Source organism: Drosophila albomicans, chromosome 2R, assembly GCF_009650485.2.
Source record: "Drosophila albomicans strain 15112-1751.03 chromosome 2R, ASM965048v2, whole genome shotgun sequence".
Lineage (NCBI taxonomy): Eukaryota > Metazoa > Arthropoda > Insecta > Diptera > Drosophilidae > Drosophila > Drosophila albomicans.
This window is the reverse complement of record NC_047631.2, coordinates 19739258-19767028: the sequence shown is the minus strand read 5'-3', so window position 1 is coordinate 19767028 and position 27771 is coordinate 19739258. Positions and strand designations below refer to the sequence as shown.

General features: G+C 41.0%; 6 protein-coding genes across 7 annotated transcripts; 3 read left to right on the top strand and 3 right to left on the bottom strand.

Moving 5' to 3' along the window:
• Positions 1-469: 469 nt before the first annotated feature.
• LOC117574037 (aminopeptidase Ey) lies at positions 470-9676 on the top strand. Its single transcript, XM_034257636.2, has 7 exons — positions 470-576; positions 5182-5663; positions 5719-5874; positions 5936-6793; positions 7956-8505; positions 8691-9211; positions 9276-9676. The coding sequence occupies exons 2-7, from the start codon at positions 5191-5193 to the stop codon at positions 9502-9504; spliced, it is 2787 nt and encodes a 928-aa protein (XP_034113527.1). The 5' UTR covers positions 470-576; positions 5182-5190; the 3' UTR covers positions 9505-9676.
• Positions 9677-12125: 2449 nt separating this feature from the next.
• On the bottom strand, positions 12126-17988 carry LOC117576121 (ubiquitin carboxyl-terminal hydrolase 1). Of its 2 annotated transcripts, none has more exons than XM_034260679.2 (5): positions 17511-17988; positions 15471-15974; positions 14334-15414; positions 13631-14270; positions 12126-13569 (listed from the first exon to the last, which is right to left on the bottom strand). In XM_034260679.2, the coding sequence occupies exons 2-5, from the start codon at positions 15961-15963 to the stop codon at positions 12430-12432; spliced, it is 3354 nt and encodes a 1117-aa protein (XP_034116570.1). In that variant the 5' UTR covers positions 15964-15974; positions 17511-17988; the 3' UTR covers positions 12126-12429. The 2 variants fall into 2 exon arrangements, with proteins under 2 accessions (XP_034116570.1, XP_034116571.1); XM_034260680.2 differs by having other exon boundaries at positions 17855-17988.
• A 22-nt stretch (positions 17989-18010) lies between these two features.
• Positions 18011-20149, top strand: LOC117576124 (elongation factor 1-gamma). Its single transcript, XM_034260682.2, has 3 exons — positions 18011-18172; positions 18318-18467; positions 18626-20149. The coding sequence occupies exons 1-3, from the start codon at positions 18161-18163 to the stop codon at positions 19757-19759; spliced, it is 1296 nt and encodes a 431-aa protein (XP_034116573.1). The 5' UTR covers positions 18011-18160; the 3' UTR covers positions 19760-20149.
• On the bottom strand, positions 19762-21571 carry LOC117576126 (CDGSH iron-sulfur domain-containing protein 2 homolog). The gene is made up of 3 exons (XM_034260685.2): positions 21404-21571; positions 20646-20866; positions 19762-20509 (listed from the first exon to the last, which is right to left on the bottom strand). Exons 1-3 carry the CDS (start codon positions 21498-21500, stop codon positions 20426-20428), a joined length of 402 nt encoding a protein of 133 aa, XP_034116576.1. The 5' UTR covers positions 21501-21571; the 3' UTR covers positions 19762-20425.
• A 443-nt stretch (positions 21572-22014) lies between these two features.
• Positions 22015-25134, top strand: LOC117576123 (bromodomain-containing protein 8). Its single transcript, XM_034260681.2, has 3 exons — positions 22015-22730; positions 22861-24003; positions 24063-25134. Exons 1-3 carry the CDS (start codon positions 22106-22108, stop codon positions 25010-25012), a joined length of 2718 nt encoding a protein of 905 aa, XP_034116572.1. The 5' UTR covers positions 22015-22105; the 3' UTR covers positions 25013-25134.
• A 310-nt stretch (positions 25135-25444) lies between these two features.
• Positions 25445-26829, bottom strand: LOC117576125 (uncharacterized). Its single transcript, XM_034260683.2, has 2 exons — positions 26286-26829; positions 25445-26230 (listed from the first exon to the last, which is right to left on the bottom strand). The coding sequence occupies exons 1-2, from the start codon at positions 26726-26728 to the stop codon at positions 25564-25566; spliced, it is 1110 nt and encodes a 369-aa protein (XP_034116574.2). The 5' UTR covers positions 26729-26829; the 3' UTR covers positions 25445-25563.
• Positions 26830-27771: the final 942 nt, after the last annotated feature.

Sequence of the window (27771 nt, the reverse complement as noted above, 5' to 3'; positions counted from 1 at the left end):
TCTTATCTCTCTTGGGCGACTCTTTGTTGGGCCACTGGGCTTGAAGTGCTGCGAAAAACGGGTTAATCAGCGCAATTAAGGTCAAAAACACGTTGGCGTCGTGAACAACAGTCGAAGCAGCAGCAACAGCAAATGCTTTGCTCTAGCATCTTCATTCATGCTGTCTTTGCATTTGAAAATTTAAATTGCGCATACGACGTGTAAGCCCAGTGCAAGTTGTTGCCTGATTTCCCGCTGCGTGTTCTCGCTCTCGTTCTCTCTCTCTCTGTTGCTATCTCTGTCTGCCACTCTTGCTCTCCCTTTCTCGCTCTAGCAATTGTTCTTTAAAAGCTCGCAAGTGCGCCGACGCCGACGCCACGATTCGCACTCGTTTAAGCCGCCATCGCCGTCGCAACAGCAGCAGCAGCAACAACTGTGTTTGTATTTGTGTTGTGTCTTTGTGTGCGTGTCTCGTTGCGTTGCTTTCCGTTGCTATAAGATAAAAGCGCTGTGCTCACATTATCTTTAGATTGCCGCCGACCATCGTACGGCTCGCATCATCTTTGGACAATTAAAGTGCTTCAATTGTGTGGTTCGGTTAGTGTCTCTTCTTCTGCTAAACGCGTTCTTAACCGTTTGTATAAATAATACCATAAATAAATGCTAAATCATAATTACCAAAAGAGAAAAAAACGCTGTGTAACTTGCAAGTATTTTGCAATCAATTCGGATACCGAAAAAACAAGTTTGACAAAAACGAGAACAAAACGATTTTGTGCTAAACTAAAAATTAGCAGTTACAACGAAAATAAAGCAAACGTTGACAGCGCCATAAATCTATTGCCCTGGGATTGCACATTGTATAATTACCATATGTGTTTACTATAAACCATCTCAATTACAATAAATAATCAGGCACTTAAACGCCCTGCAATTCAAACTGCAATATTTATAAGCTTTACAAATGAGAAACGAGCTCTCGCTGAAATTGTTTAAACTAATTATTTTTTTGTTTTAATTTTTCATTTGCTAGTTTCTCATTTTTATTGTGTTTGCAGCAGTTCATAAAAGTTATTGACTAATATAGTTTGTTTTACGTACGTTGAGATAGTTTTTAAGGTTGTTGACTTAAAGTTAATTTAGCAAACTTGTGATCTTTAAGCACATAGAATATCTGTCTCAATTTGCAAATATTTCCTCATAGTCATCATCAGTTCAACACACTCGGCTTTCGTTGCCCTTCACTTTCGCAATGAACTTGGTACAATAAAAGAAATTCATAGGCGTGCAAATCAATTCAGCGAATTCGCCGCAAGTTGAGTTCAATTGATATGTCAATGTCATCTGTTTAAGTAACAACTATTCACACTACTCGTGGTTGACAATCTGTGCATTCAACCACAACAACAACAACAACAGCAAACAAGAAAGAAAGCTACGATCGAGTGTGCTCGACTGTGAAATACCCGTTAGCCTTTAAAAAAAAACATATTCTAAAAATAAAACAAATTAATATACCGAAAAATACTAAAATATGCCGAAATATATATTTGCTACATCAATATAGTATTATATTCAAAATATACCATAGAGCACAAAATATACCAGATTCTCAGATTGCAGATTTTTGCTATACAATATTATTTCTTAAATAACTTTTACAATTTTTATTTGATTCAACCAAATTTAATATACCATATTGATTATGTATATACCAAAATACTCTAGCTTACTCTAGCTACAATATTACGCCTGCTCAATTAAATTTTTTATGTTGATTTGTAGGGGCGGAAGTAGGCGTGGCAAAACTCTAATGCAAACTTCATCTGCGTGTAATAATAACAAGTGCTGTATAAAAAAAATTATAGCTCTATCTCTTATAGTCTCTGAGATCTAGGTGTTCATACGGACAGACGGACAGACACACAGACACACAGACGGACAGACAGACAGACGGGCTTGGCTAAATCATCTCGACTGTTGACACTGATCAAAAATATATATACATATACTTTATGGGGTCGGAGATGCCTTCTTCTGTCCGTTCCATTTCCTGCGAGCACAAAATTATAATACCCTTCAACTCTTTGCGTAGCGGGTATAAGAAAAAACTACTTTCAATTCATTCAATTTCCATACGAAACTAAATACGCGACATTTCCTTCATTTGGGAAAGTTACGAGCATATAAATCTTCTATGCTTTCGAATCGGCGCCTTTGCCATGCTCCCAATACATAATTGAAACTCCAAGACTTCAAGAAGAACTGGCTCCCGAAGAACTGAGGTGATATGTTAATCCAAGAGTTCATTGGCCGCACCCGCACCCAATACCATCTAACCATATAGCCATACTATATAGTCATGCCACACGCTCCCAGCAATGGCTTATGCATAAATAAATAATAACAAAAAAAAGTGTAGATACACAGAAGAAAACGAGTTAGGAGTTTTATACACAGCTGGTATATCAAGTTCTGTCTTCTAGCTCCCATCTCCCACTTCTCAGTTCCCAGCTCCCAGTTCTCTTCTTTGCCTCAAGAATCAAGAATCTGGCTGCAGTTGAACGTGCTGCAGTTTACTAAATAAAGCTTGCTTGCTTGCCATCTTGCTTCTTGCATCTTGACATTGCAGATCCAGTTGCAACCGCTTTCGAATATATAATAACTACAACTTGACGATCAGCTGTTTAGCATTATGATTTCTGTCTGTGATTTCGGTCGCTTTTCTTTTCCATTTGTCATTTCTATGCCATGCACGTGAGCTGCGCTTGAAGACTGTCTGCGAACTGCATTGCTGTGTACACAATGAGCATAACAAAACGTAAATAAACAATAAACAACAATCATAAACAATGAATGATGACCTGGCTGTCGCATGACGAAGTTTCAATACGCTTGCTGAAGAAACAAAACAGTTTCTTTTACCTTGATTTTGCAATTGATTCTCAGGATAGTTCTTAAGATGTGCTAAACCAATTTAAATTACATTTAAAAATAAAGTGGAGACCATCTAAACTTCAGGTTTTGTCAAAGATATGATTTTTTCTCATTAAAAATAATCAAATAAAATTTATTTACTTTATTATTAACTTTAGCTTCTAACACTAGGATGAAACAAAATTTAATCAATAAATTATAGAATATATGTATGTATTCTAAGAATACTATTCTTTCCTTCTGCAACTTTTCCTTCTGTAACTAATACAGAACTTTACTGTGAATAAAATTTAGATACAACCTTCATATTCTACTTAATAAATGAATAAAATTATTATTCATGTATTAAGCGGAATATTTAGATTATTCAAATTAAAATTAGGATTGCATATAAAATTTAATTAATTATACCCGCTACCCATAGGGTAGAAGGGTATTATAACTTTGTGCCGGCAGGAAATGTATGTAACAGGTAGAAGGAGGCATCTCCGACCCTATAAAGTATATATATTCTTGATCAGCGTCAACAGCCGAGACGATATAGCCATGTCCGTCTGTCCGTCTGTGTGTCTGTCCGTCTGTCCGTCTGTCCGTCTGTCCGTCCGTCCGTATGAAACACTGGATCTCAGAGACTATAAGAGATAGAGCTATAATTTTTTTTCGACAGCATTTGTTATGTTTGCACGCAGATCAAGTTTGTTTCAAATTTTTGCCACGCCCACTTCCGCCCCCGCAAATCAAAAAAATCGAATAACAAGCGTAATTTTAAAGCTAGAGTTACGAATTTTGGTATATACAATAATTACTATAGTAGTTATGATTCCTGAAAATTTTGTTGCGATCAGAAGAAAATTGTGGAAGTTATTAAAGAAATACTTTTGTATGGGCAAAAACGCCTACTTACTATGGGTCTGAGTTGCTTTGGCCGACAATCTGGTACATTGTGCCGTCTATGGTATATTTTGAATGGTGTACTATATCGATATACCAAATATACCATTTGGTATATTTTTAGTATTTTTTAAGTATTTTCGGTATATTTTGAAAATGATACCGCAATATTTTGCCTTTATTAAAAATGGGTAGCGGGTATCTCACAGTCGAGCACACTCGACTGTAACTTTCTTACTTGTTTATTACTATTTAGGTCAAAACTTAATACAAGAATTATGATTTTCATTTAAATATGTTGATTATAAAGTCTTTGACATTCAGTTTTTATTTTAAATATGGAAATTTAATACAATACTCACATTAAATAATTGTTTTTTTTTTTAATATAAGAAATATAATTAAACCTTTAAGATGTATGTACATATTTTATACATTTTTAACGTTTAATTTCTTAATGAAGTTAACATTCAATAGATTGATTATATTGTTATTGAATATTTTTTGCAAAAGTTTTTATGCTAATTATGGGAACATAGCAATCTGTTTTTAATTTTGTTAGAATAAATATTTAATTAGAACATTTTTAATATGCCATAATACAGCAATTTATTCACACTAAATATATCAATATAAATAGAATATACAACTTATTAGTTTCGCTAAAATATCAAAATTATTCTTTTAATAGTGCAAATTGCCTTTCACGCTATTATTTCTATGAATAATAGTGATTAGAATTATGATTAAGACTAATTTTATATTTATATTTATATTTTATATGGGTCAATATAGATGAAATTTAATGACAGATAGGTACATTCACATTCAGTAACTACAAAGTTTAGTATCAATTGATAAAAATATTATAATTCTGAATTATATTTATAATATTTTTAATGCAATTTGATAAAATGGCTCGATGCTCTGCACATCCTAAAAAAAGTATCTCAAAGCCTTAAACAAATCGAGACAAAATTAGATTACGTTTAGCAAGGTAATGTGCTTAATGGCAAATAACAGTCAAGTGTAGACTTCAAGTTGAGTTTAAGTTGCGAGTTTCATTGGCCCAGACCTTAATACGTGTTCGGCATAGCCAAAGTAATTGAACAAAAACACAAAAACAACAAAGTCGAACAACAAATTTGCATTAAAACAATACAAAAAACAGTTAACAACAACGATGAGAATTGTGAGTTGATTGCGTTCCGTTTGGATTGATTATTAAATTGAACTGTGAACAGTGAGCAAGTGATTTAGATTCATTATTAAACAGCGTTCAAAACATTAACATTAATTTAGCAAAGTGATTTACAATAATTTACGATGACTTTTGTTTTTGTTGTTTTCATTTCATTTCATTCCACTCCACAGGCGGTTACCATGAAGCTGTTGGCAACGTTGCTCGTGGCCAGCGCCATGCTGCTAGGCGTAAGCATGGCCAGCATTAGCTCCAGCTATAGCTACTATCGTCTGCCCACCGCATTGCGTCCCAAGAAATACGATTTGCGTGTGCTCACACATCTGGAGAATCCCGAAGAGCTGCGCTTCGAGGGCAATGTAAAGATACTGATCGAAGTGCTGGAGAACACCAAGAACATTACTTTGCATGCCAAGAATCTGACCATCGATGAAGCGTTGATTACACTGAAGGATACTTCGAGTGCGGACAAAAAGAATTGCATCTCCTCCACCGAGGTGAATTCACAGCACGATTTCTATGTGATGCAAACTTGCAACGAACTTTTGGCCGGCGAAGTCTATGAGCTGTCGATGCCATTTAGTGCTGATCTCAATCGCCAGCTAGAAGGCTACTATCGCAGCTCCTATCTCGATCCGGTGGCCAATGTAACCAGGTAAAGCAAAGGCAAGAATTTAGCAAATCTCTCAGCTAATAAAACTCACCATCAGATGGCTATCGATTACACAATTTGAGCCGGCCTCGGCGCGTTTGGCCTTCCCCTGCTTTGATGAGCCCAATTTCAAGGCGCCATTTGTGGTCACCCTCGGCTACCACAAGAAATACACCGGACTGAGCAACATGCCCGTTAAGGAGATCAAAAACAAGTGAGTTAACTCCAAGTAAACTTTTAACTGCTTTGTTAATTGTGCTTTCGTCACTTGACAGCGATCAAATTGCCGACTACATTTGGTGCGAGTTCCTCGAGTCGGTGCCCATGTCAACCTATTTGATTGCCTACTCGGTCAATGATTTTGCCCACAAACCCTCGACGCTGCCCAACAGTACTCTCTTCCGCACCTGGGCACGTCCCAATGCCATCGATCAGTGTGATTATGCCAGTGGCTTTGGACCGAAGGTTTTGCAGTACTATGAGGATTTGTTTGGCATCAAATTCCCGCTGCCCAAGATCGATCAGATTGCCATTCCCGATTTTAGTGCTGGTGCCATGGAGAACTGGGGTTTGGTCACCTACAGAGAGATTGCTTTGCTCTACTCTGCGGCGCATTCGTCGCTGGTTGACAAGCAGCGCGTGGCTTCGATTATTGCCCATGAATTGGCGCATCAATGGTTCGGCAATCTGGTCACCATGAAGTGGTGGACGGACTTGTGGCTGAACGAAGGCTTTGCCACCTATGTGGCCAGCTTGGGTGTGGAGAACATCAACCCCGAGTGGCATGCCCTCGAGCAGGAGTCGCTGGGCAATTTGCTGACCATCTTTAGACGTGATGCTTTGGAGAGCAGTCATCCAATTTCGAGGCCCATTGAAATGGTCTCGGAAATCTCGGAGAGTTTCGATCAGATCTCGTATCAAAAGGGATCGACGGTTCTGCGCATGATGCACATGTTCCTAGGCGATGAATCGTTCCGCGCCGGTCTGCAAAAGTATCTGCTGAAGTACTCCTATGGCAATGCCGAGCAGGACAATCTCTGGGAATCTCTCACCGAGGCGGCGCACAAATATCGCGCTTTGCCCAAGAGCTACGACATCAAGAGCATCATGGACTCCTGGACACTGCAAACGGGGTATGTTAAATATATTGATAGAGTAAATAAATAACTAAATATTAACATACAGAGATTTGGGAAAGAATTCGAAATTTAAGAAACTATATCTTGATCAGGATCAAAAAAAGTTTGAATTAATTCAATTGTCTCATAAAACTTCAATACTCAGATTTTTATTAATTGGAAATTCTTATTCAAATCATGTTTATTTTTGAAATCACAAAATCATACACTAGTATTTATCTTTCACTCAGATTGCAAATTCTTATTTTAAGAATGCAAATCTGGTTGCTTGTAATTCTTATTTTCTGACTGAAACAGCTGCTTTAAGATTGAAAGACTTATTTTTGGAGAGTTTAATTTGCAGTATTTCATTTGCATTTTCAAATGTAAACTCTAATTTGAATATTGACAACCTTGCATGACGATTGCATTTCTTATTTCCTGAAAACAGAGAATTCTGGAATTTAAGAATAAATATTGTTCTTATGTAATACTCATTAAATCAGAAAATGTTGTTACATCATTGAAATTTGTTGAGAACATTGAACTCTTTCTTTTTTGCATGCCTTCTCTTAAGGGCCTTAATATTGGCAATACAATTATTCAGTATTATTATTATTATTTATTTGCTTTCCAATAAAAAATTGAATTTGCAATTATTATATTCTGAACGATTATTTAACGTATGTTAAGTGAGCGTATAAATAAATATGAATTATACTTTGTTGCAATTCAAAGTGCACTTCTAATTTATAATTTAAAAAACTTATTGAAGGCTTTGCCCTACTATTTACTGAACCTTACTAAAGTACTTTAATTTAGCGAATAATTAAAAATGTGTTAAAATGTTTTTAAACATTTCAAAAGTTACATTTTAAGTTTAATATTGAAGATTGGCTTAAAAGATTGCAATTTTAAGTTCGGAATGTTTGTTTAAGTATATCAAGATAATGCAGAAGAACAATTTTGATTTTTAAAGTAGAAGCTGATATTCAAATTAAGCCACAATTCGTATTAATTGATTATTAAGGAAGTAAAAATTCTTGATTATAATAATTACTTTTCTTAAAAGTTCTTTCTTTTATATTAAAACTATTGTTACAAAACTGAAAATGTTCTAGAATGTCAAAGTTAACGAATACTTAACATACGTATACATAATATATTTCAATTTCAGCTACCCCATCATCAATGTGACCCGCAATTACGAGCAGGGCACTGCCAAGCTCACCCAGGAGCGCTACTTGCTCAACACTCAGATCGCTCGCGCAGCCCGCGGCGGTTGCTGGTGGGTTCCACTCAGCTATGCTACTCAGGGAGAGCAGGACTTTAACAACACGGCGCCCAAGGCATGGATGGAGTGTGACAAGAATGGCGGAGTGTTGCCCAAGACAATCACCGATCTGCCTGGCAACGATCAGTGGGTGATCTTCAACACTCAACTGTCGACGCTGTACAAAGTGAACTACGATGAGCGCAATTGGAAGCTGTTGATTGAGACGCTGACGAATGGTGAATTTGAGCGCATTCATGTGATCAATCGTGCCCAGCTGATTGACGATGCCCTCTACTTGGCCTGGACGGGTGAGCAGGATTATGAGATTGCCATGCGTTTGGTCGAATATCTGCAGCGTGAGCGCGAATATTTGCCATGGAAATCGGCATTCGAGAATCTGAAACGCATCAAGAACATTATTCGACAGACGCCCAACTATGAGTTCTTCAAGGTTAGTTCAGAAACGATATTTCACCTTTCTTCGCACTCATTTTGAATTTGTTTTCAATGCGGCTCCATGAATAAAAAAAAAGTTGTTGTTTTTCGTAAGTCGCCCAAAGAAAGTCACAAAATCATCAAAGAATTCAATGAACTCTCAAGTTTGTTTCAAACCTAATTCAACTTTAAATCTTTCAGCGTTACATGCAAAAGCTCATTGCACCCATCTATCTGCATCTGAATGGCTTGAATGACACCTTCAGCGGCATCGAGCAGCAAGAGCAAGTGCTGCTCAAGACAATGGTCGGCAACTGGGCCTGTCAGTATCAAGTGGAGGATTGCATCGAGGTTGCTCAGTCCTATTATCGCGCCTGGCGTGCGGAGCCTAAGCCCGATGAGAAGAATCCCGTGCCCATCAATCTCAGGCCAACGGTCTACTGCACTTCTATTCGCCAGGGTAGCGACTCCGATTGGCAGTTCTTGTGGACAAGATACAAGAATTCGAATGTGGCCGCCGAGAAGCGCACGATTTTAACCTCCTTGGGCTGCTCGCGTGAGGTTTGGCTGCTGCAGCGTTATCTGGAGCTGACCTTTGATCCCAAGGAGGGCATTCGACGACAGGATTCGATGTGGGCCTTCCAGGCAATTGCCTACAATGAGATTGGTTTCCATTTGGCCAGGGAATACTTTATGAACAACGTGGACTTTATCTACAAATTGTGAGTGCAATCGTCATCATAACTTCATCACAAGTTACTAAGATACTTTTTTCACTTTTTTCAGCTACCATCCGATTACCAAGGACATGTCGCGCTTGTTGCCGCCGTTCTCGGAGCAAACATTCCTGGAGAGCGACTTTGAGGACTTTAAGAACTTTGTCACCGCCAACAGAGGCTCATTGAAGGGTCTAGAACAGGCCATACAACAAACACTGGAGACGATGCTCACTAATGTGCAATGGAAGCAACGCAACTATCGCCAGTTGTCACGCTCCATTGAGACGATGATCTAGATATAGATTGCGAATTTAGCTGCACGAATATCCTTAAATAATTACGAGTACACTCAACATATGTAGTTCTTTCTGAAAGTCCTCATCAGCTCATTAAAACTAATTCAACAATTAAGCGATCAGCCTGTACGAGTATTAAACAAGTTTCCAATAAATTATATACAATAAAAAATCGAATTGTTTTTTATGTAAAGGGAAGGTTGATTTTAAAAAACGAAAATTTGGTGTATGGAAATTCTAAAAATAGTTAATACTCCGAAATATAAAATACTTCAAGTGACAGAGGCTTAACTTTTTGTATTTGTTTTTGTTAGTATTTTATTGTATTATTTTTGCATGAAAAAACTAAGGCTATCTTGGGAGATAAATAAAAATGTAAAAAATTGAAATTTCCTAAATAATGTTATTTTGATAAATTTATTATTATTATTATATGGCCATGACAATCTTTTTATCGGGTCTCAGCCTGAAGCATTTTGATAAATTTACCATGTTTTATTGTATTCCTCTATAAAAATACTTCTTGAAGTCTCCCTCTGAATTGACCCAAAAGATTCTAAGATGAATTATTGGATTACTTTTTGAATTAATATATGATATATTTTTATAAAAATTGAGGATTAGAGCTTAAAGATCTCAAAGGTTACTGAACTGGAATGCTAGCGATAAGAAAGCAATAATTCTGGTTCTAAGCAAGTTAGAGACTTAGAGAATCTATGTATCTTTAGTGAAAGCACATAACAATAGCAAGTTGTGATAAACAAATACGTAGATTTATCGCCTAAAGACGATACAAACGTCACATGTTAATTAGAAATGCAATAAAACGAGTCACATTGCGTGAAACTCGTTGAATATTTACTTGGAATCGAAAAAAATATGAACTGAAATCTCAATTTTTAAAATGTGACTACCCTGATCGAAAAGTATAACCTTTATATCATTATATAAAATTCCCTATTATACCTTATATTCTTGCCCCTAAAATCTCAGCCCATCTGCTGAGAATATTCTTGATAGATAGATTAATGACAGATATAAGTTAGTATGTTGTATATTTCGTATATTTAGTCAAGCATGTTCTATAATGCTAATCAATAATGATAATCGTAATCATAATCATAATAATAATAATTGTAATTGCAATTGTAATTAAACGGCGCTTTGTTTTTAATTAACACAACTGTCGTACCATGTGGAAAGTTGAATTGATTTCTCTTATTAAGGATGTTTGTATTGGAATTATTGTTAATGTTACAAATTACAATTAAATTACAATCTAAATAAATATATGTATATGTATAATATGTGTTTGTGTATATGTGTGTGTTGGTGTGTATAATTTTTTTTTTATTTTGTTGTAAATGTTAATATCACTAAAGCAGCGCTCCTGAAACAAAAACGTTTATTAATTGTCAACTAAACTTCTAAACAGATTGCATAAAGTAGTTTTTTTTAATAATTATTATTTATTTTGTTATCATTATTTAGTACAATTATCGTAAGTGTGTGAGCGTGTGTATGTGTGTGTTAGAGTCTGATTTATATGCTTGAAGTTGTTTCGATTTGTTAGCTATGCATTATGAAAAACATCAATATAAACTATTTTATTAATTCTGTTTTTTTTGTTTTGTTTTTTTTTTTGTAACAATTCACTGATTGGTATTTATTGAGTCTGTTGTCTATATGTATTGATGTAAGTTTGTGTTTGTTGTTGGCTGCTTTGCTGTTATTGTTATACTCAAATACCTTTGAAGATTGAAAAGGCGTTTCTTTTATACTTTGTATGGATTTATACTCGTAACAACTATTTAACACTTGATATACATATGCATCTATATGTTTGTATATAGTACGACCAGATGCACTGACATATCTATATTGATGTACGGTACGTATGTATGGATGTATGTATATGCGTGTATGTAAGATATATTTAACTGCTGACTTTTTCTCAATTTGTTTTGCTTTCAATATATATTGTTTATGGAAGTACGCATAGAACTGAACTATAGTATTATTATATGTATGTATGTGATGATTCAGCTTACGAATAGCCGATTTGAGCTCTCTATCTCTTTCTTCCTTTATATCTGTTTGATTTTTGTAATTTACATTTAATGCATATCGAAATCGTGTGTGTGTGTGTGTGTAATTTTTGAGGCGATATCGCAAACAATTGATTAATAGCGTTCTTAACGTGTTAAATTCGTGTTTACAATTATCTGTTTATCTGACTTATATTTTTGCTTTATTGGCAGCAACTTTATAACAAATGTTTGCCAGATCTCAAATGCCACGTTTATAGGGTGCATTTACAAAAAATGTTTAATGAAATGAACAAGTATTAGCTGCGATATATTTAATATATCCAATGTGTGTGTGTGTGTCTGTATGTGTATTTGTCTCGATGATGTAGAGAAATTAGAAAGAAGAATAACACAATACGAGATCTCGACCTGGTCGTGAAATCGATGTCATCATCAGAACTTTAACTGGAATAACTAACCTACACACAGAGCTACACATCGAGGGATGCGGGGCGCGGGGCTTGGGGGCTGGCTTCAGTCAAAAGGTTAAGTTAGTTTTAAACAAGTTTTCGTATAGTTATTAAATGTAGATTTTCTTTTATGTATGTAGATAATCGATATAGCTTAAACGAGTACATTGTTTAACAAACAGACTTCTGCTTCACTTATTTTTTGTTTTGTTTTGTTTTCTTTTGTGTTGTTGTATATATTCGCACACTCGTGTGACCTAATCTAGAGACGACATATTGTATGCACCCAAGCAGTACGTATGTGTGTTTATATCCGTGTCCCCATCGTGGACGTGGATTGCCCCTCTCGTATCCTGGGCACTTGCTCCTCTTCTTTGCTGTATTGATGATTTCAGATAGCCGTTGCGCAGTGTGGCGAAAACCTTTCAAATCTTGTGCAGACCACTTTGCAGATTATCATTTGACCACGAGCTCTGTGGCGTCGGCGGTGGCGGTGTCGATGATGTGCACGGCGGCTTTGAGGGCGTCGATTGGGCCGCTGGCTGCAGATCGAAACGCGCATAGAATAACAAATATGGTGTGATTGTTATTTTGCGCGTGGGTGACAATAAATCCTCAAATTCTCGCTGTGTCATCGCTTTGATTTTATCATCATCGCACATATACCAAATCGGTTCATTGCTCCCTTGTGTGTAATTGGCCTTAACGCCGCCACGCCCCGTGCTGCCATAGCCTGTGGGATATTGCGCTGAATTGCTGGCCGAGCTGCCGTAACTGAGATTGCTGTTGCTGCCATTCTGCAGTGATTCCTCGCTGAAATCGCTGCTGCTGGCGCTGTTGCTGCCCGCCGCACTGTTGCTGGCCTGTTGTTGGCTGCAGCACAGGCGCATGGCGCAACAGTTGACGCCGTGGCACGTGGTGTTCATACTCAGTTTGCCAATGCCATTTGTGATGGTCTTGCTGGTGAAACCATTCAGTTGCTTCACATTCTTGCTCATATCGCCGCTGCTCGACGCCTTGCTGCGTCCAAATTTCATCTTCTTCATCAGACTGGTGCCCGAGGAGGCCAACGCCGAAGCGGCCGCCGAGACGGGTGCGCTCACAATGCTGCTGCTGCTGCTTCCATTGTTGCTCGGTGCGGCATTCTCATTGCTGCCCGCGGACGCCGTCTGTTGTGACTGTGCGTGACTCGTTGTGGTGTTGCGACGATCCTTGGGACAGTTCATATAATCGCTGGCCAAGTCCAGAAAACACGTATACGCAATGTAGTGGCCCACAGTTAGTGTGGCACCCACATGCGTTATGACGCTGTACAGCTTGTAGACATGCAGCTTGTTGGCGTCGCTCAGTTCACAGCACTTGGCACAGAAACAGGGCAGCGTAAATGTGGTCGGCACATAGGTGCTAACCTTCTCCATGCCGCCCGAGAAGCGATTCAGCTGAATGACCAAAAGACGTGGCAGCACCTCGTATGAAATGGAGCGTATGGCTTCAGTGTAGCCGGTACACTGGTTGCAACTATATTTGTTGTCGCCTCGAAAATATTCACGCGTAATGCACGAGTTCTGCAATGAATTAATGCACGAATTAGCAAAGAGTTGGAAGTGGTTAACAACTTGAACTTACTTGTATGTAGGCGCTGGGTTTCTCCTGCAGTTCGGCATTGTCGTAACCAGATATGGGCACGGGAACCGAAATGTCGAGCATGCCCTGCTTTTGACGCGTTATAGTCTCACAGCTCAGGCACTTGGTTGTCAGCACCACAATGCCTTCGAAATCGGTGCTGAAGAAGTTCAAATTGAGCTCACGTATGCGCTCCTCCAATCGCATTTTATCCTTTAGCAGACTAGCCGAGTTCGTTTCATCATCACTGGAATATTTTGCTGGCACCGTTGCAGTTGCTGTTGTTGTGGTCACTGGAGCTGCACTTGGCGCCGCGCTGTTGGTGCTGCTGCTGCTGCCGCTGAGATCGACTGTATTCAAATAGAAAAGACTATTGGAGGCCGCATGCGGCGGTCCCATGCTGCCGCTTGTGGTTGGACTGTTGTCCTTTAGCGGTGACTGCACTCGCGTTGCTTTCGATGATTTCACTTCGTCTTTTCTCTTCGATTTGCGTGAGAAAAACGATGTTTTTGTTGTCGTAGTGCTTTGTGTTTGACTAGTGGCAATCGAGCCATTACCAGAGGCGCTCATTAGCGCATGGTTGCCTCCATCCGAGCGATCCAGGGCATCAACAGTGTCCGTTTCGTCGGGATTAGCAATGTAACTGCAAGGATCAAACATTGAATTAGTAATTTCAAAAGTTAGAGCATTCAAAGTGCCTGCTTACCCATTTGCAATCACTTCGGGACAGTCGCCAATGGCCTTGATCAGCGACTGATTCGTTTCTCGTATACAATTGAGTACGCACATAAGAAACTCATGCGCATCCTGCTGCTGATTACCCTCGAATGTGGCATTCACATCCTGTATGGCATGCAGCAATGTGTCCGCATGATATGGCTCACTCGAGTCGGCCATCTCATTGCCATGCAGACTGTGATACAGTTCATGCAGCTTCTCGCTGACGGATTGCAGACTTGACTTGCTGCTGCTGCCGCTGCTGGAGCTGCTGCCACTGCCATTGGTGGTGCTATTGCTGTTGTACGACGACGACGACTCTGCGGTGGCCAAATCTTTGCTGCTCCAGCTTCTCGCATGCTCCAAATGCACGCCGCCACCGCTCACATTGCGTCCCAGCGACGCTGACTTGGCATTATTCTGTCTTACGATCGTCTGTTGCACCACGCTCAGATCGTGGATGAGATGATGCAGATTGTGCAAGAAATGCGGTGCAAAGCGCAGCGTATAGACCACCGAATTCAGATAGCATGTGTTGCCAATATTGCATAGGGTGCCCATGGCTGGCACATGATTCAAGGCGACGCTGCTGCTGCCATTGAGTCCTGGGCCAGCGCCAGCGCTTGTGCTGCTCGAACTGCTGCCACCGGTGGGCACATAATACTGATGGCTTTGCAGCTCGGCTACATCGACATCGCTAGCGCCAGCCGCATTGTTGCCAGCACGTAGCCCGTTGCCACCAACGGCATAGCCATTGGCCACACCGCCGCCACGTCGCTGCTGCTCATCGCTGGACGTTTGATAGCGTCTGTCGTACAGTGACATGTTGTTGCCGCTGCGCTTGCGTTTGCGGATGGAGCGCGAAGCCGGTTTCGCCGAGTCGAGCTCAAGCTGTGCCGCTGCAATGGCCGCAGCTGTTTCCGGCGAGAAATTCGTATCAAGCTCAAGCCGATTGCGACGCTTCCGGTTCCTACCACCGACGCTGACGCTGCCGCCGCGTTTCTTTTTGCCAGTTACCTTCGGCTCCGGCTCCTCTTCGATGCGATTCCAAAACTCTGGCCTGAATTGATCTGCAATTATAATATTTTAATAAAAGTCTTTCTTTTATACTATTTTAAGCGCTCACCTAACTTCAAATACTTGTCCTCGGAGGACTCGGTTGGTGTTGGCGATGCCTGTGCCGGCGGCGGTGTTATTGGTGGCTCTAGTGCAACAACAACAACTGCTGGCGCTTGACGGGATCGTAGACTGGCGCAACGTGTAAACTCAGCCACATAAACGCGTCGCGGTCGGCGACGTTTTGGGCTCTCCTCAACTTCTGCTGGCGGTTGGGTTTTCACTTCCTCCTGGCTGACAACCTGATCGATAACCTCCTGCACTTCTGGATATATCGAAGAGTTGGTTGTTGTTGTTGGCTTTGACGGTGAAGCTGACGCTGATGCTCTGCGCTGTTCGGTTTTTATGGGACTTGTGGAAGTTTCGTTTTGATCAGCTGATGTTTGCTTTTTGGGCGAACTTTTGATTTGTGTTTCAGTTTGGTTTAGTTGTTTGACTTTGTATTTGCCATTCGGAAGACGGGCTTGATCCTCATTTAGCGCATATATGTCATATTCGTGCATCTTTCATTATCCTGTCAGAAGAAAAGAACAAAAATCAATTCAAAATTACTATATATATACTATTTTTATCTCAATGTAATATATAAATTGAAATGTTTTACTGATAATGAAAAGAACAGCTGTGTAACAAAAAGGCTTGGCCTGATGTAAATTGGCAAATTGATAATTGCATTGTTAATAGGGTTTTCCAGCAATTATCATAAAAACGTGTAATTAAAACCGAGTAAATTATAATTGGTCTTTAAGCAAAATTGATAAAGAATTAATTGTATTTACACTTAAATTTAACACGAAACTAAAATAAAATTTAATGGAAACACTATTATTCAAAAAAATTCATAGATTAAAAAAAAAATTAAAATAAATCGATCCAGAAATTACAAATATAAAAAAAAATATGCTAATAAAAACAAAGATAAGTAATCTAAATTATGTGATCTATCAACATTATTTGCAGACTTCGGGGAAACACAAAAAAAAAGTGAATCAGATTAGAATAGTTCGGTTTAAAAATCTAAAGTATATAGATTTATTGATATATATATTTTATTATTACGTGCGTGCGTGCGTTAACGAAGATTCGTCACTACAATTAATCGAAAGCAAAAGAACAACAAAAAACAGTTGCCTCCTGATAACTGAATATTTGATAAGGAAATTGTATAATGCGGTAATCTTTTAGGCAGTTGTTGCCATGATTCATTTGACAACCACAAACAACTACAAGCTATTTATTATTTGCAATTGATGTTGAAGGAATGAGCTTACATACATATATCTAAGAACTGCGCGTGGTCAATTTCATGAATTGGATGTAAATTGAATTCATAATTGTGAATCAATGACAACATGTTGATAGTTAATTGCCTGCTGACTCTTTTGGCCTTGTCCCTAGGGGTTTTGTTGGGTCACATGCCATGAACATATTTATTATTTGTGCCCCCTAGTATTTTGAGATGGGGCTAATTATGTAAAGAGAATGGCGAGCACATTGACCGGCGACAGGTGGAAAGACAGAGAGAGAGAAAGAGAGACGAAAAGTGGGAATGAGAGGGCAGATGGGGGAGGGTTGTTTTATTGGTGAGGTAGGCCAGGGGCAAATCAACAGCAAACAAACAAACTACTAAAAATGTGAATGCAAATGCGAATGAAGTGTGTTGTGTGTAGAGAAAGAGACAGCGACAGAGAGTGAAGAGTGATGAAACAGTTAACCATGTAGATTGCTCTATTGCTATTGATTTTGTTGCTGGAATGAAGGTCACATGTCGCACAAGGTGCACAAAAATGACGTTGACGCTTGACGGGCAAAAGGCGCATGATGATAATGTTAAGGTTACACAAATCAAAGGCTACACTGCTGTTAAGTCAACAGTTATACTACACATATGTATGTAAAATACGTTTTTTTTTCGTTTCGTTTGCCTAATAAACTGTCAGTTGCTTTGGATGCTGTGTATGTGTGTGTGTGTGACATTCATTTTGCAAAATCGCAAAAGTATACGTGTGCATGTGTGTGTGTGGATGCGACAACTGTAAATGAAACTCACATATTTGGGGAACAACATTTGCGGGCAGTTGCTTCAGTTCTGTGGAGCGCACTGTAAGGAATTATAATATAAACAAATTCCAATTGCCGCCGCCGCCGCCGCTGGGGCAATTGTCAAAAATTTCACTTGCAACGTAACGTATCGCAAACGTAAGACGCACACATACACGTACACGCACACACATAGACATTCACTTCTCGCTGCTTCTGGCTGAGCTTGAGACACCACTCGAATTTTCACTTTTTCACTGCAGCGGTATTCGCATTGATGTGTGTGTGTTATTTTATTTTTATCGGTTGCAATCAGTTTAGCCCATTGTTGATTTTAGGCGGCGCTGCACTTACACAATTAGAAATAATTTTAATTACAGTTTTAGATGTTTTACAGGCACTAAACTTTTATTTTTTGCAGAGAAAAATTGTATGCCGTGAGCAGCACATACGGCCTCTCTCGCTCGCTGGCTGACATCTACTCGCTATCATCGTATTCGTTGCGCCTACAGCAATTACTCCACACGCAAGAAAAAATTTGACTCCTCACTGTAATAGGTATAACGCAATTTGTTGCTCCTCTGGTTTCAACAGTTCGCAAGTTTTAAGTTGACGGCAACACTGGCTGTGTCTTCTTCTTTCTCTCCGGCAAGAATCACGATGTCGACTGGAGTAAGTGAAAAAAAGCGTCGCTTTAATTTGCGAATTATTGTGCAATCCTACACAAATAATTGGCAAATTTGTACTCAACACATAGCTAACACATTTGCGCATACGTTACTAATGGTCGTTCGTTGCCATTCTGCTTTAATTACAGACGCTTTACACTTATCCCGAAAACTTCCGTGCCTACAAGGCGCTGATTGCTGCCCAATACTCGGGCGCTAAGGTGAAAGTGGCCGAGAACTTTACTTTTGGCGAGACCAACAAATCGGAGCAATTCCTAAAGAAGTTCCCCAGCGGCAAGGTAAGTTCAAATATCATATTTTGTATATTTTGCATAAAAATGGCCATTACGTTTTTGGGTGTGCCAAAAAAAAGCAAAAGCCGGGTGTCGTCAGCTTGCAACGTCATCTCTTTTTTTACGCTACCAAATTTTGTGACGCATCAAATTTGTCTTTGTAGGTGCCAGCTTTTGAGACCGCTGATGGCAAATATTTGAGCGAGTCGAATGCCATTGCTTACTTTTTGGCAACCGAACAGCTGCGCGGTGGCAAATGCCCCTTTGTCCAGGCTCAAGTCCAGCAATGGATCTCGTTTGCTGACAACGAAATCGTGCCCGTCTCCTGTGCCTGGGTGTTCCCTCTGCTCGGCATTCTGCCACAGCAGAAGAACTCCACGGCCAAGCAGGATGCCGAATTGGTGCTGCAGCAGCTGAACAAGAAGCTGATCGATGCCACCTATTTGGCCGGTGAGCGCATCACACTGGCCGACATTGTTGTGTTCAGCAGCCTGTTGCATCTGTTCGAGAGCGTGCTGGAACCAAGCGTGCGTAGCGCTTATCCCAGCCTGACTCGTTGGTTCCTCACCATCCTGAATCAGCCACAGGTGCAGGCTGTGCTCAAGGATTACAAACTGTGCGAGAAGGCATTAGTCTTTGATCCCAAGAAGTATGCTGAATTCCAGGCCAAGAACAAGACTGGTGCTGCCGCACAGCCCGCTAAGCCCAAGGAGGAGAAGAAGCCCAAGGAGAAGAAGGAGCCTGCACCCAAGAAGGAGAAGGAACCCGCCGAGGAGCTGGATGCTGCCGATGAGGCTTTGGCTCTGGAGCCCAAGTCCAAGGATCCCTTCGATTCCCTGCCTAAGGGCACCTTCAATTTCGATGACTTCAAGCGCGTCTATTCCAACGAGGAAGAGGCCAAGTCCATTCCTTACTTCTTTGAGAAATTCGATGCCGAAAACTATTCGATCTGGTTGGGCGAATACAAATACAACGAAGAACTGTCCAAGGTGTTCATGTCGTGCAATCTGATTACCGGCATGTTCCAGCGTCTGGACAAGATGCGCAAACAGGCATTCGCCTCCGTCTGCCTTTTCGGCGAGGACAACAACAGCACCATCTCTGGCATTTGGGTGTGGCGTGGACAGGAGCTCGCCTTCCCTCTGTCGCCCGATTGGCAGATCGATTATGAGGTGTACGACTGGAAGAAACTGGATGCCAAAAGCGAGGAGACCAAGAAGCTGGTAACACAATACTTCTCGTGGGCCGGCGCCGATAAGGAAGGTCGCAAGTTCAACCAGGGCAAGATTTTCAAATAAAATGCAACACACACAACACAATTTTTTGAGATTCACAATATGCAGCAAATATTAAAAATAAAGCAATCACGATGCGCCCCTTATAGCTAAGTTCCAACTGATTAGTAATAGCGAGAGAGACAGAGAGAACATGGAGATGGAGAGATAATAAGGAGAACGAGAACGAGGAGACATCGGGGACATCGTGTGCTTAAGAATACAAATATATATGTCCTGGTTTTGCTCAGCAAACACCACAGTTTGCCTTCTGCATTTTTGTATTTCAAACGAGAATTGTTTTTGTCACTTTGCGTTTCAACATGGAAATTATTGATTGTCATCAGCCAGGATTAATAATTTATGCCACACAATGAATAAAATAAATATGCGTTTTCTACTCAAGTAAAATAAGTCGATAAACTTGTTTGTTTTTCATTCTGTGAATTCAATACAGACACTATGTTTTTATTGGCTTCATTTTGTATCGGCTCAATTTGTTTTGCTTATATTACGAATATCGTCGGTTGACTAATCTGAAGAATTTTACACAATTTTGCAAACAGAACTGGTTGCGTTTTTAATAAAGTGGCAAAATGTAGAAAAGCTCTACGAAAATTTCAACAAGGAAATGCTATAGAAAACGGCAAAATCATCAATGGAAAGAACGTCCAAGATGCCTCCTGATGATTACTTCTTCTTGACCACAACGGGACCAACGTTGTCGCCGGTTTGTTTATTGTGCTCGCCATGGCTGCCATCACAATAGGGCCACTATAAAAGAGTAAAAATGTGAATATATGAAAAAAAAATGTATATGTGTATTTAAAATGGTAAATAGGAATATTTCTTCTAAAAAAATTGTATCCCTACATTCCCTACTATAAAATGACATTTTGCCGGCACTTACGTTCTTGGTCTTCCAGCAGCGACAGAATGCCGCCTTCTCCGCAATATCCTCCACATCAATCATATCCACCACTTTAGCCTCATGCTTGCGAATCGTCTCATTGCATCGTCCGCTCTTCGGGCTGCATCTGCGCTGTGCAGCTGGACAGAAGGCCAGATAACCGGCGTAGCCGATGCCGGCAACAACAGCGGTGGGTGGCACAAGCGCCAGCCAATCCTTGACTGCAAATAACAAGTGAGAAAGAGAGAAGATATAGGAAAGAGATTAGTAAATACTATGATAGATATATTTTAAGACATCAATCATAAAAATAATACAAACTGTAAGCAGAACAAGGTCAACACATCTAGAACGATACTTGGGAAGCATTGAAGCGGCATTTCTTTCACTTATCATATTCCATTTTATCATAGATAAAAGAAAAACAACAAAAAAAACTGTAAATGAGGTTTCCTATGGTCAATCTGGTTTTTGTAGCAACAACAGCAACAACAACAACAATGGCGCGATTTTAACACCAAAATGTTGCATAATAACGTTGACACAGTTGACAACTGCATTGGACGCTGTTAAACCATAGAAAACCAATTGAAAACTCTGACATCACGCCACATAACCTATCCAAGTTAATACTAATCACTAAAAACCTCTTGGCTACGTCATTAAAACCCATTTGATTTGAAAATTTATGTAGGGCAACCTTAGGGTTTAATTCCAATGATCGAATTTCTGGCACAACACGCGTGTTCGACACTCACATGATAACTTAAACCAGCCGCCAAAGGTGTCGGGAATCGGCAAATTGGACAAATAGTTAGGTAAAGTAGATTTTACTAATTGCGATATTGGTTCCATTTTTTTTATTTATATTTTTAAAACGAATTAAACACAAATGCAGTAGACAGTGTTACCGCATATGGAATTCAAAATTATAGCCACTTGTTTTTAGGAAAAATATACTAATAATATACCATTTCCGCAATATATATATAAATACAAATTTGCGTAACTTTTCAAATTATATTGAATTATTGTTTCAAAGTATTGTTTTGCATTAATTTAATATGATTTAAATCAGTGCCATGAGTTTTTAAACAGAAAATTAAATTCTTCAAACTGTACAGTTTAATATTTGTGAATTTTATCTTGTTTATGCATCTGATTTTTATATATTTTTTTAAAATTAAGTACTAAATTTAAATCTATATGTGGCTTTTGTTTACGTTCTATTGTGGACGAAAACAATAAACAATATAATAACATGCAATATATATATATATTTGTAACTGCTACATAACTGAAATTTTGGTATACTTTGAAAGTGAAGTGCTGAAAACATCGAAAATAAAACGATTTCTGTTATCGGTATTTGCCCATCTCTAAAACAAAGCAAGACAGTCTGGTGGCAAAGCGAATAAAACTTGTGAAATTATAATAATATTAATGAGATTTGCAATAAAATGAGTCGAACGCCTCTCGATACGTGGACGAAACGGGAGCACCTTTGCTTGGCATCGGCTGTATCATGCAGTGGCGATCAGAACTGGATCACAGTGAGCCGCACATTGAAATCTGTTTGCGGCAATAATGGCAACACACGACCGGCAGATTGGTACTCACAAAAGAACTGTGCCGTCCAATATGGGCATCTCTTGGAGACGGTGGAGACCACAAAACGCAAGAAACGCACCAATGAAAGCAGCGGCTTCTCTTCACCAGCTACAGTCGCTGTTGAGACACCCACAGAATTGTTGTTGCGCCGCTTGACCGAGGAGCGTTTGGCAGAAATCAAAACACAGATGCGACGCGATCAGGAATTGTACAGTAAAGTGCAGCGTGAAATTGAATCGTTGCAGTCGGATATGCTGAGCGAACAGCAGTTGCAACAAATGTGGCAGGAAATCGAAAAGGAGCAGGAGACCAAGCGTATTGATGAAATGAAACTGGAGAATCGCATGCGAGAACGTGAGCAGCGCAAGAAAGATGTGGGCAGCTGGCGCAACAACAGCAATACAGCAGCAACGAGGCGTTCCAATCTCACAGCTGACACCACATCCGTAGACATGGATGTGGAAGACATAACAGGTAGGTGCAGATTATTTTGGTTGTCCGAAGAAGTGGGAAATGGCTTCAGTGTTATATTAAGGGTTGCGTGTTCCTAGGTCCTGTCCTTGATCAGCACATGTTAAGTTAACATTTAAATTACTTATTTTAGGCACAAGCACAGCACCTGCCAACAACACCAGCAGTAGCAGCAACACCAACAAACATCAGGCAGCTCCTGCGCCGCTGCTCACATCGCTGCTTAAATCGCCAGGAGGCAGTGGTAACAATGCCACCGCCGCCAATAGCGTTACCTCGCCCACAACAACACCAGCCACAGTTGGCTTAGGCAGCATAGCACGAGCAACAGCGCCAACGATAACTTCGTTGTTGACGAGCGGCGCCAGCGCAATGCCCAATCAACCGGCGATTGTGGCGAAAAACCTCAGCGATCCAGCATTCATGACACGTCCCATTAGCGGACCGCCTGTAGCTGAGGTGGCCACCACTGGACGCAGTCCGTCGCAAGCAGCGCCAACGCTATCCATGCTACTCGAGAAGAACAAACTGGCAGCAGCAGGCAAAGCAGCTGAAGCAACTAAAGCAGTGGATGCAGAAGCCACCACAAATCAAAAAGCTGCTGCAGAAGTAGAAGCATCTGCTACAGAGGCAGCAGAGACGTTGGATGAATCCGATGCCGAGGAACAACAGTTGCTGGAGGTATTCAAAAATATGGACGACATCATGGATGACATAGACATTGACATGGCCAGCGTCATTGATGAGGACTTGTTGAAAGATGTCAACAATGTTGATTCGCCACCGGCAACAACTGCAAGCAAACCCGAGGTAGTTGACTTTGAGGACAAGCTGGATGCATTGAAGCGGGAGCAAGGCGATAGTCGCAAGTCGAGCAAATCGCCAACGGTGTCAAAAGTCACAGAGGTTGTCCTAGGCTCCAGTGATGACTCCAATGACAACATACCTCTGGCTGCAGTTGCCTCCCAAGAGAGCAAAGATCGCAGTCAGTCTGCAACGGAGGGAAACACAAGCACAGCAGCAACTCCCATCACACATGAGGTCACAGTCGATGAGCTGAGCGAAACGATAACAATTGCCAGTAGTTCGAGTGAGGATAATGCACAGGAAATTCCAGCAGAAGAACCTAGCGACAAGTTAGAAACAATTGAAACGGCAGCTAAGGCAGCTAGCTTAAGTCCCACGCCGGAAGCAGCAGAAAAGCAGCCCGAGGAGAGTGTTCAGCAGCCATCTGGTGATGTGGAAACTGAGAAAACATCAACAACAAAGGTGGAAGGTAAGTTGTCATTTAAATTCAACCTAGATATCACTTTAAGAGTCACTTTTCTTTTGCAGCTGCCAAAGAAGATGCAACCAAGACAGAAACAGCTAAGCCAGCAACGACAGATAAAACAGCAGAGTCAACGATGGACACCAAGACATCAAATGCGCCGGCAGCTGCCAGCTCAGTGCACGATACAGATGAGGAATCCTCCTCGCTGACAGACAGCAGCAAAGCAACAGATGAACCCGCACGTGGCTCAAAGTCCAAATCGCAAGCCGAGCACAAACATGAAACCGATTCATCAGCTGTCCAGTCGCGACAATCTCAACCAAGCAGTATAACGCCAGCACCCGCTGCGGTGCCAGCTCGTCCTCCATTATTGCGCAAGCTAAATCATCACGATCGCTCGGCGAGTCCCATGGTCGACGATGACACCACAACGGCCAGCGATCATTCCACAGCGCGATCCAGTTCACGACGTCGCTGCTCATCCACGCCGGTCATCGACAGCATCCCCAACTCGCCGGCATCCAGTGAGCACACCGATGATCGTCGCGAAACGCGCGGCGCCTCCAAGAAGCTCTTCCTGAGCATCTACAGCTCGCTGCTGGAGAGCAAACATGCTGCGCCATTTCGTCGGCCCTTTCACGATGAGCATCCACTGAAGCAGGCCGATCTGTGTCTGCGTCCCATGGACTTGCCCACGATTAAGCGAAATATTGACTCTGGCCATTTGCGCAACATCAGCGAACTGCATCGGGATGTGCTGCTGATGTGCCACAATCTGTTGCTGATGTACAAACCCAGCTCGGCACAGCACAAGACAGCGCGTCTCTTTCTGCAGGAGTGTCAGGCACTCAAGGAGTTTGCAACGAGCTCGCATCATGCTCACCAATCGGATGGCAGCTCGACGAGCACTGCAAGTGGCAAGCACGAGAAGGAGAAGGAAAAGGAGAAAGAAAAGACACCGGCTGGCAATAAAGCACGCAGCGGCTCACGGAAGAGTCAACGACACCATTAATCTCCATTTTAACCGCGCTGTTGTGCTCTTATTGCGGTTTAAATCAAATCACAATCTTTTTTTACGTAATAAACTTTACAGCGAATGTAACTGGATTTGGTTCGACGTTTCAGCATGACTAGAAGGTATGCTAATTTGGTGGAAAAGTTTTTTAGAGCCGGTAAATGTGCGAATGCAAACCAGTCTCTCAGTTTTAATATTTAAGTAGCTGTAACTTGACACAGATCTGTCTTATGGCTGTAGACGTTATTAAAGATGCGATTCAAGAGTATTCAAGGGCTGTCATGAGAACGATTAAAAGTTTGCAGTACTTGAACTCAAGGCTTAATATATAAAGTATCTCAAAGTAGAAGCAATTACTTGATCATAAATGTTTACTACAGATTGCATTTCACTGATATTGCCCAACTGTTTAGTTGTAGCTAGAACAATAATTGTTTTGTGAAATTAGATTTTTCCGAGTAGTTTAATTAGTTGATTTGTTTTTATAGGAAACATGTTGATTGCACAATTTTATTATGTCTTTGGCAGCTGGCAGTTGAGCTTCGCACTCAATCGAAGAATATGAGATTCTGCAATCGACGCGAACGCGACGAACGGCAAACGGCGCGTCCATTTGGGCAATAGAATTTGCGCAAACAGCGCGACAGCCGTAAATCACATTGACACAATCGTGCCGCGCAAGAATCTGGACCACCCCACTCGCCGTGATCGATGGCACACAGTGGCTTGCCACGATAACACTTCCACACATAGGGCACAAAGTATTCCAGGTACGAGATGCAGTTGCTCTGCCCGTAGCACTTGTCATGCAGCCGGCAACAGCGATCGATGCCATCGGTGGGCACACCATGACCACCAAAGCCACAATAGCAGCCATAACCCTTGTAGATCAGGGGATCGCAGCTCGTGGAACACTTGATCATGGAGTACAGCTTGGCCACATCGCGTTTGCCGCGCTCATTCGACGCCTGATCATGGACAGTTGTGTCATTATTCAGGGCCCATCGCATGGAGTAGCCGAAGGGATCGTTGGCACGTGCTATGTACACATTCTCTCCATTCATCAGGTCATCAACTGGCGCCGAATGCTGATTGGTAGCGATGACTCGAATGTCCGTAACGCGTCCATTGAAATGTTGGTTCTTCAAATCGTGTATAATTTCAGCGCGTGGATATTCAGCCAAAGGCAATGCTGGCGGTTGTGGGTGCACATCTCTGTGAAGAAGTAAAGACTGTAATGTGACTCCTCAAAATGATGTTCTTTACTCACTTGTGTGACTGCTCCTGCCATGGCAACGGTGGCTTCAGCTCACCCACCCAACCCTGTAATCCCAGCTGCTGCCATTCAACTGCCGGACTTGACTTCAGATGACTATTGCCATCCAATGTTGGCTGCACTGCATCATCGCCCACAATATTCGATTGACTGCTGATGTTCGGGAAGATGGGTGTTGAAAAATCGGATCGTTGCATCGTGAGCATCTGGTAGCCATCGCGTTCACTAGTTGGCATCTTGAAAACGAAGCTGGGATTTGTCTTTTGCATGCTGGCTGCATACATTTCCGGTATGATGTGATCGAGCAGAGCACTGTCATTGGTCACAGCCCTGAAAGCGTTCCAAATGTCATCAACAACCGTCGATTTTGTCTTGTCCTCCAGACACACCACAGCAGTCGAAGGCAACAGCAGCACCAGCATTGATAACCACATCATATTGTTACCGAGCGAGAGATCAATGTTTTCCCCCCAAAAAAGAGCTCGACGAGCTCAAACGATCCGCACGAGTCGAGCGGCAATCAGAAATTGAAACTGGTGCGCCAGTCCAGCAACGAGAGCCAGCGAAATGCGGTAGTTGGCCACTAAGTACACAACAAACATACACACACACACACACCGAACACACCGAAAAAAAATGAAGCATGAATTGTTCAAAATCGTGTTAATAGCAATAATAACACAATGGCCAAGCTGAAGGCGCCGCCAGACGACGCATTTGGTACCACGAAGAAGTAAACGACGACGACGACGTCGACGCATAAAGGCAAACATACTATTAACTACACCAAACAGCAGAGCAGCAACAATGGCACAAATACGAGTACGACTGCGCTGCGGATTTTGGTGGGTCAGTAACCACCGTAACCCACTTTTTTCGAGCGTTTGGTTTAAAATAGCTTACAACAAATGGGCGGCAAGTTAAGGCGAAGGTTACTCAGAAGCAGTTCATGGTCAACATTAAGGGTTTTAATTGCCAAAAGCAGAGACATAAATAAAACAAAAATCACAGCAGAAAGCCAAAATAGTTGCCGGTGGGTGGTCAACAAACAATTGCCAGTTGTGTGTGCAAAAAAACTGGCTTTAATATATGTATGCTGTATGTTGTTTACCTGTTGCCTGCTCATGTAATTTTATTGCGGCCGACTGCAACGCCTTCGTTACGTTGGTTGTATGTTACGTGCAAGTGGCAAAAAGCAGTCAAATCGCAGCCAGTGTCCGTCAGTAATCATCGGACTCTTTTGAGCCAAGCCTAACTCAAGGTGAGCACTAATGAAAACACACAAAAAAGCCAATATACCTACTTGTTTTTAAAACGCATTAATCATATCAAATAAAGTTAATTAGCCATACCCAATTACGACGTGTTAAAACATGATTTAATTGTAAGACTAAGTTTATTTCGATTTGAACTGCGCGCTAGTTATGAATTCAAATGATTTATCGAAATAAAATCGAGCCGGCAAGCGATAACTTATCGA

What these genes read in the sequence shown, in the direction of transcription:
- LOC117574037 (XM_034257636.2), top strand. Translation starts at nt 5,191, where the DNA reads ATGAAGCTGTTGGCAACGTTGCTCGTGGCCAGCGCCATGCTGCTAGGC. An exon ending in GTTAAGGAGATCAAAAACAA is followed by an intron (nt 5,875 to 5,935) that starts GTGAGTTAACTC and finishes GTCACTTGACAG; the next exon opens with CGATCAAATTGCCGACTACA. An exon ending in TCCTGGACACTGCAAACGGG is followed by an intron (nt 6,794 to 7,955) that starts GTATGTTAAATA and finishes TTTCAATTTCAG; the next exon opens with CTACCCCATCATCAATGTGA.
- LOC117576121 (XM_034260679.2), bottom strand. Translation starts at nt 15,963, where the DNA reads ATGCACGAATATGACATATATGCGCTAAATGAGGATCAAGCCCGTCTT. An exon ending in GGACAAGTATTTGAAGTTAG is followed by an intron (nt 15,415 to 15,470) that starts GTGAGCGCTTAA and finishes TTATAATTGCAG; the next exon opens with ATCAATTCAGGCCAGAGTTT. An exon ending in AACCCAGCGCCTACATACAA is followed by an intron (nt 13,570 to 13,630) that starts GTAAGTTCAAGT and finishes AATTCATTGCAG; the next exon opens with AACTCGTGCATTACGCGTGA.
- LOC117576124 (XM_034260682.2), top strand. An exon ending in AGAAGTTCCCCAGCGGCAAG is followed by an intron (nt 18,468 to 18,625) that starts GTAAGTTCAAAT and finishes TTGTCTTTGTAG; the next exon opens with GTGCCAGCTTTTGAGACCGC.
- LOC117576126 (XM_034260685.2), bottom strand. Translation starts at nt 21,500, where the DNA reads ATGGAACCAATATCGCAATTAGTAAAATCTACTTTACCTAACTATTTG. An exon ending in CGGCTGGTTTAAGTTATCAT is followed by an intron (nt 20,867 to 21,403) that starts GTGAGTGTCGAA and finishes TGTTATTTGCAG; the next exon opens with TCAAGGATTGGCTGGCGCTT. An exon ending in GCTGCTGGAAGACCAAGAAC is followed by an intron (nt 20,510 to 20,645) that starts GTAAGTGCCGGC and finishes ACTCTTTTATAG; the next exon opens with TGGCCCTATTGTGATGGCAG.
- LOC117576123 (XM_034260681.2), top strand. Translation starts at nt 22,106, where the DNA reads ATGAGTCGAACGCCTCTCGATACGTGGACGAAACGGGAGCACCTTTGC. An exon ending in GGATGTGGAAGACATAACAG is followed by an intron (nt 22,731 to 22,860) that starts GTAGGTGCAGAT and finishes TACTTATTTTAG; the next exon opens with GCACAAGCACAGCACCTGCC. An exon ending in ATCAACAACAAAGGTGGAAG is followed by an intron (nt 24,004 to 24,062) that starts GTAAGTTGTCAT and finishes TTTCTTTTGCAG; the next exon opens with CTGCCAAAGAAGATGCAACC.
- LOC117576125 (XM_034260683.2), bottom strand. Translation starts at nt 26,728, where the DNA reads ATGATGTGGTTATCAATGCTGGTGCTGCTGTTGCCTTCGACTGCTGTG. An exon ending in TGGCAGGAGCAGTCACACAA is followed by an intron (nt 26,231 to 26,285) that starts GTGAGTAAAGAA and finishes ACTTCTTCACAG; the next exon opens with AGATGTGCACCCACAACCGC.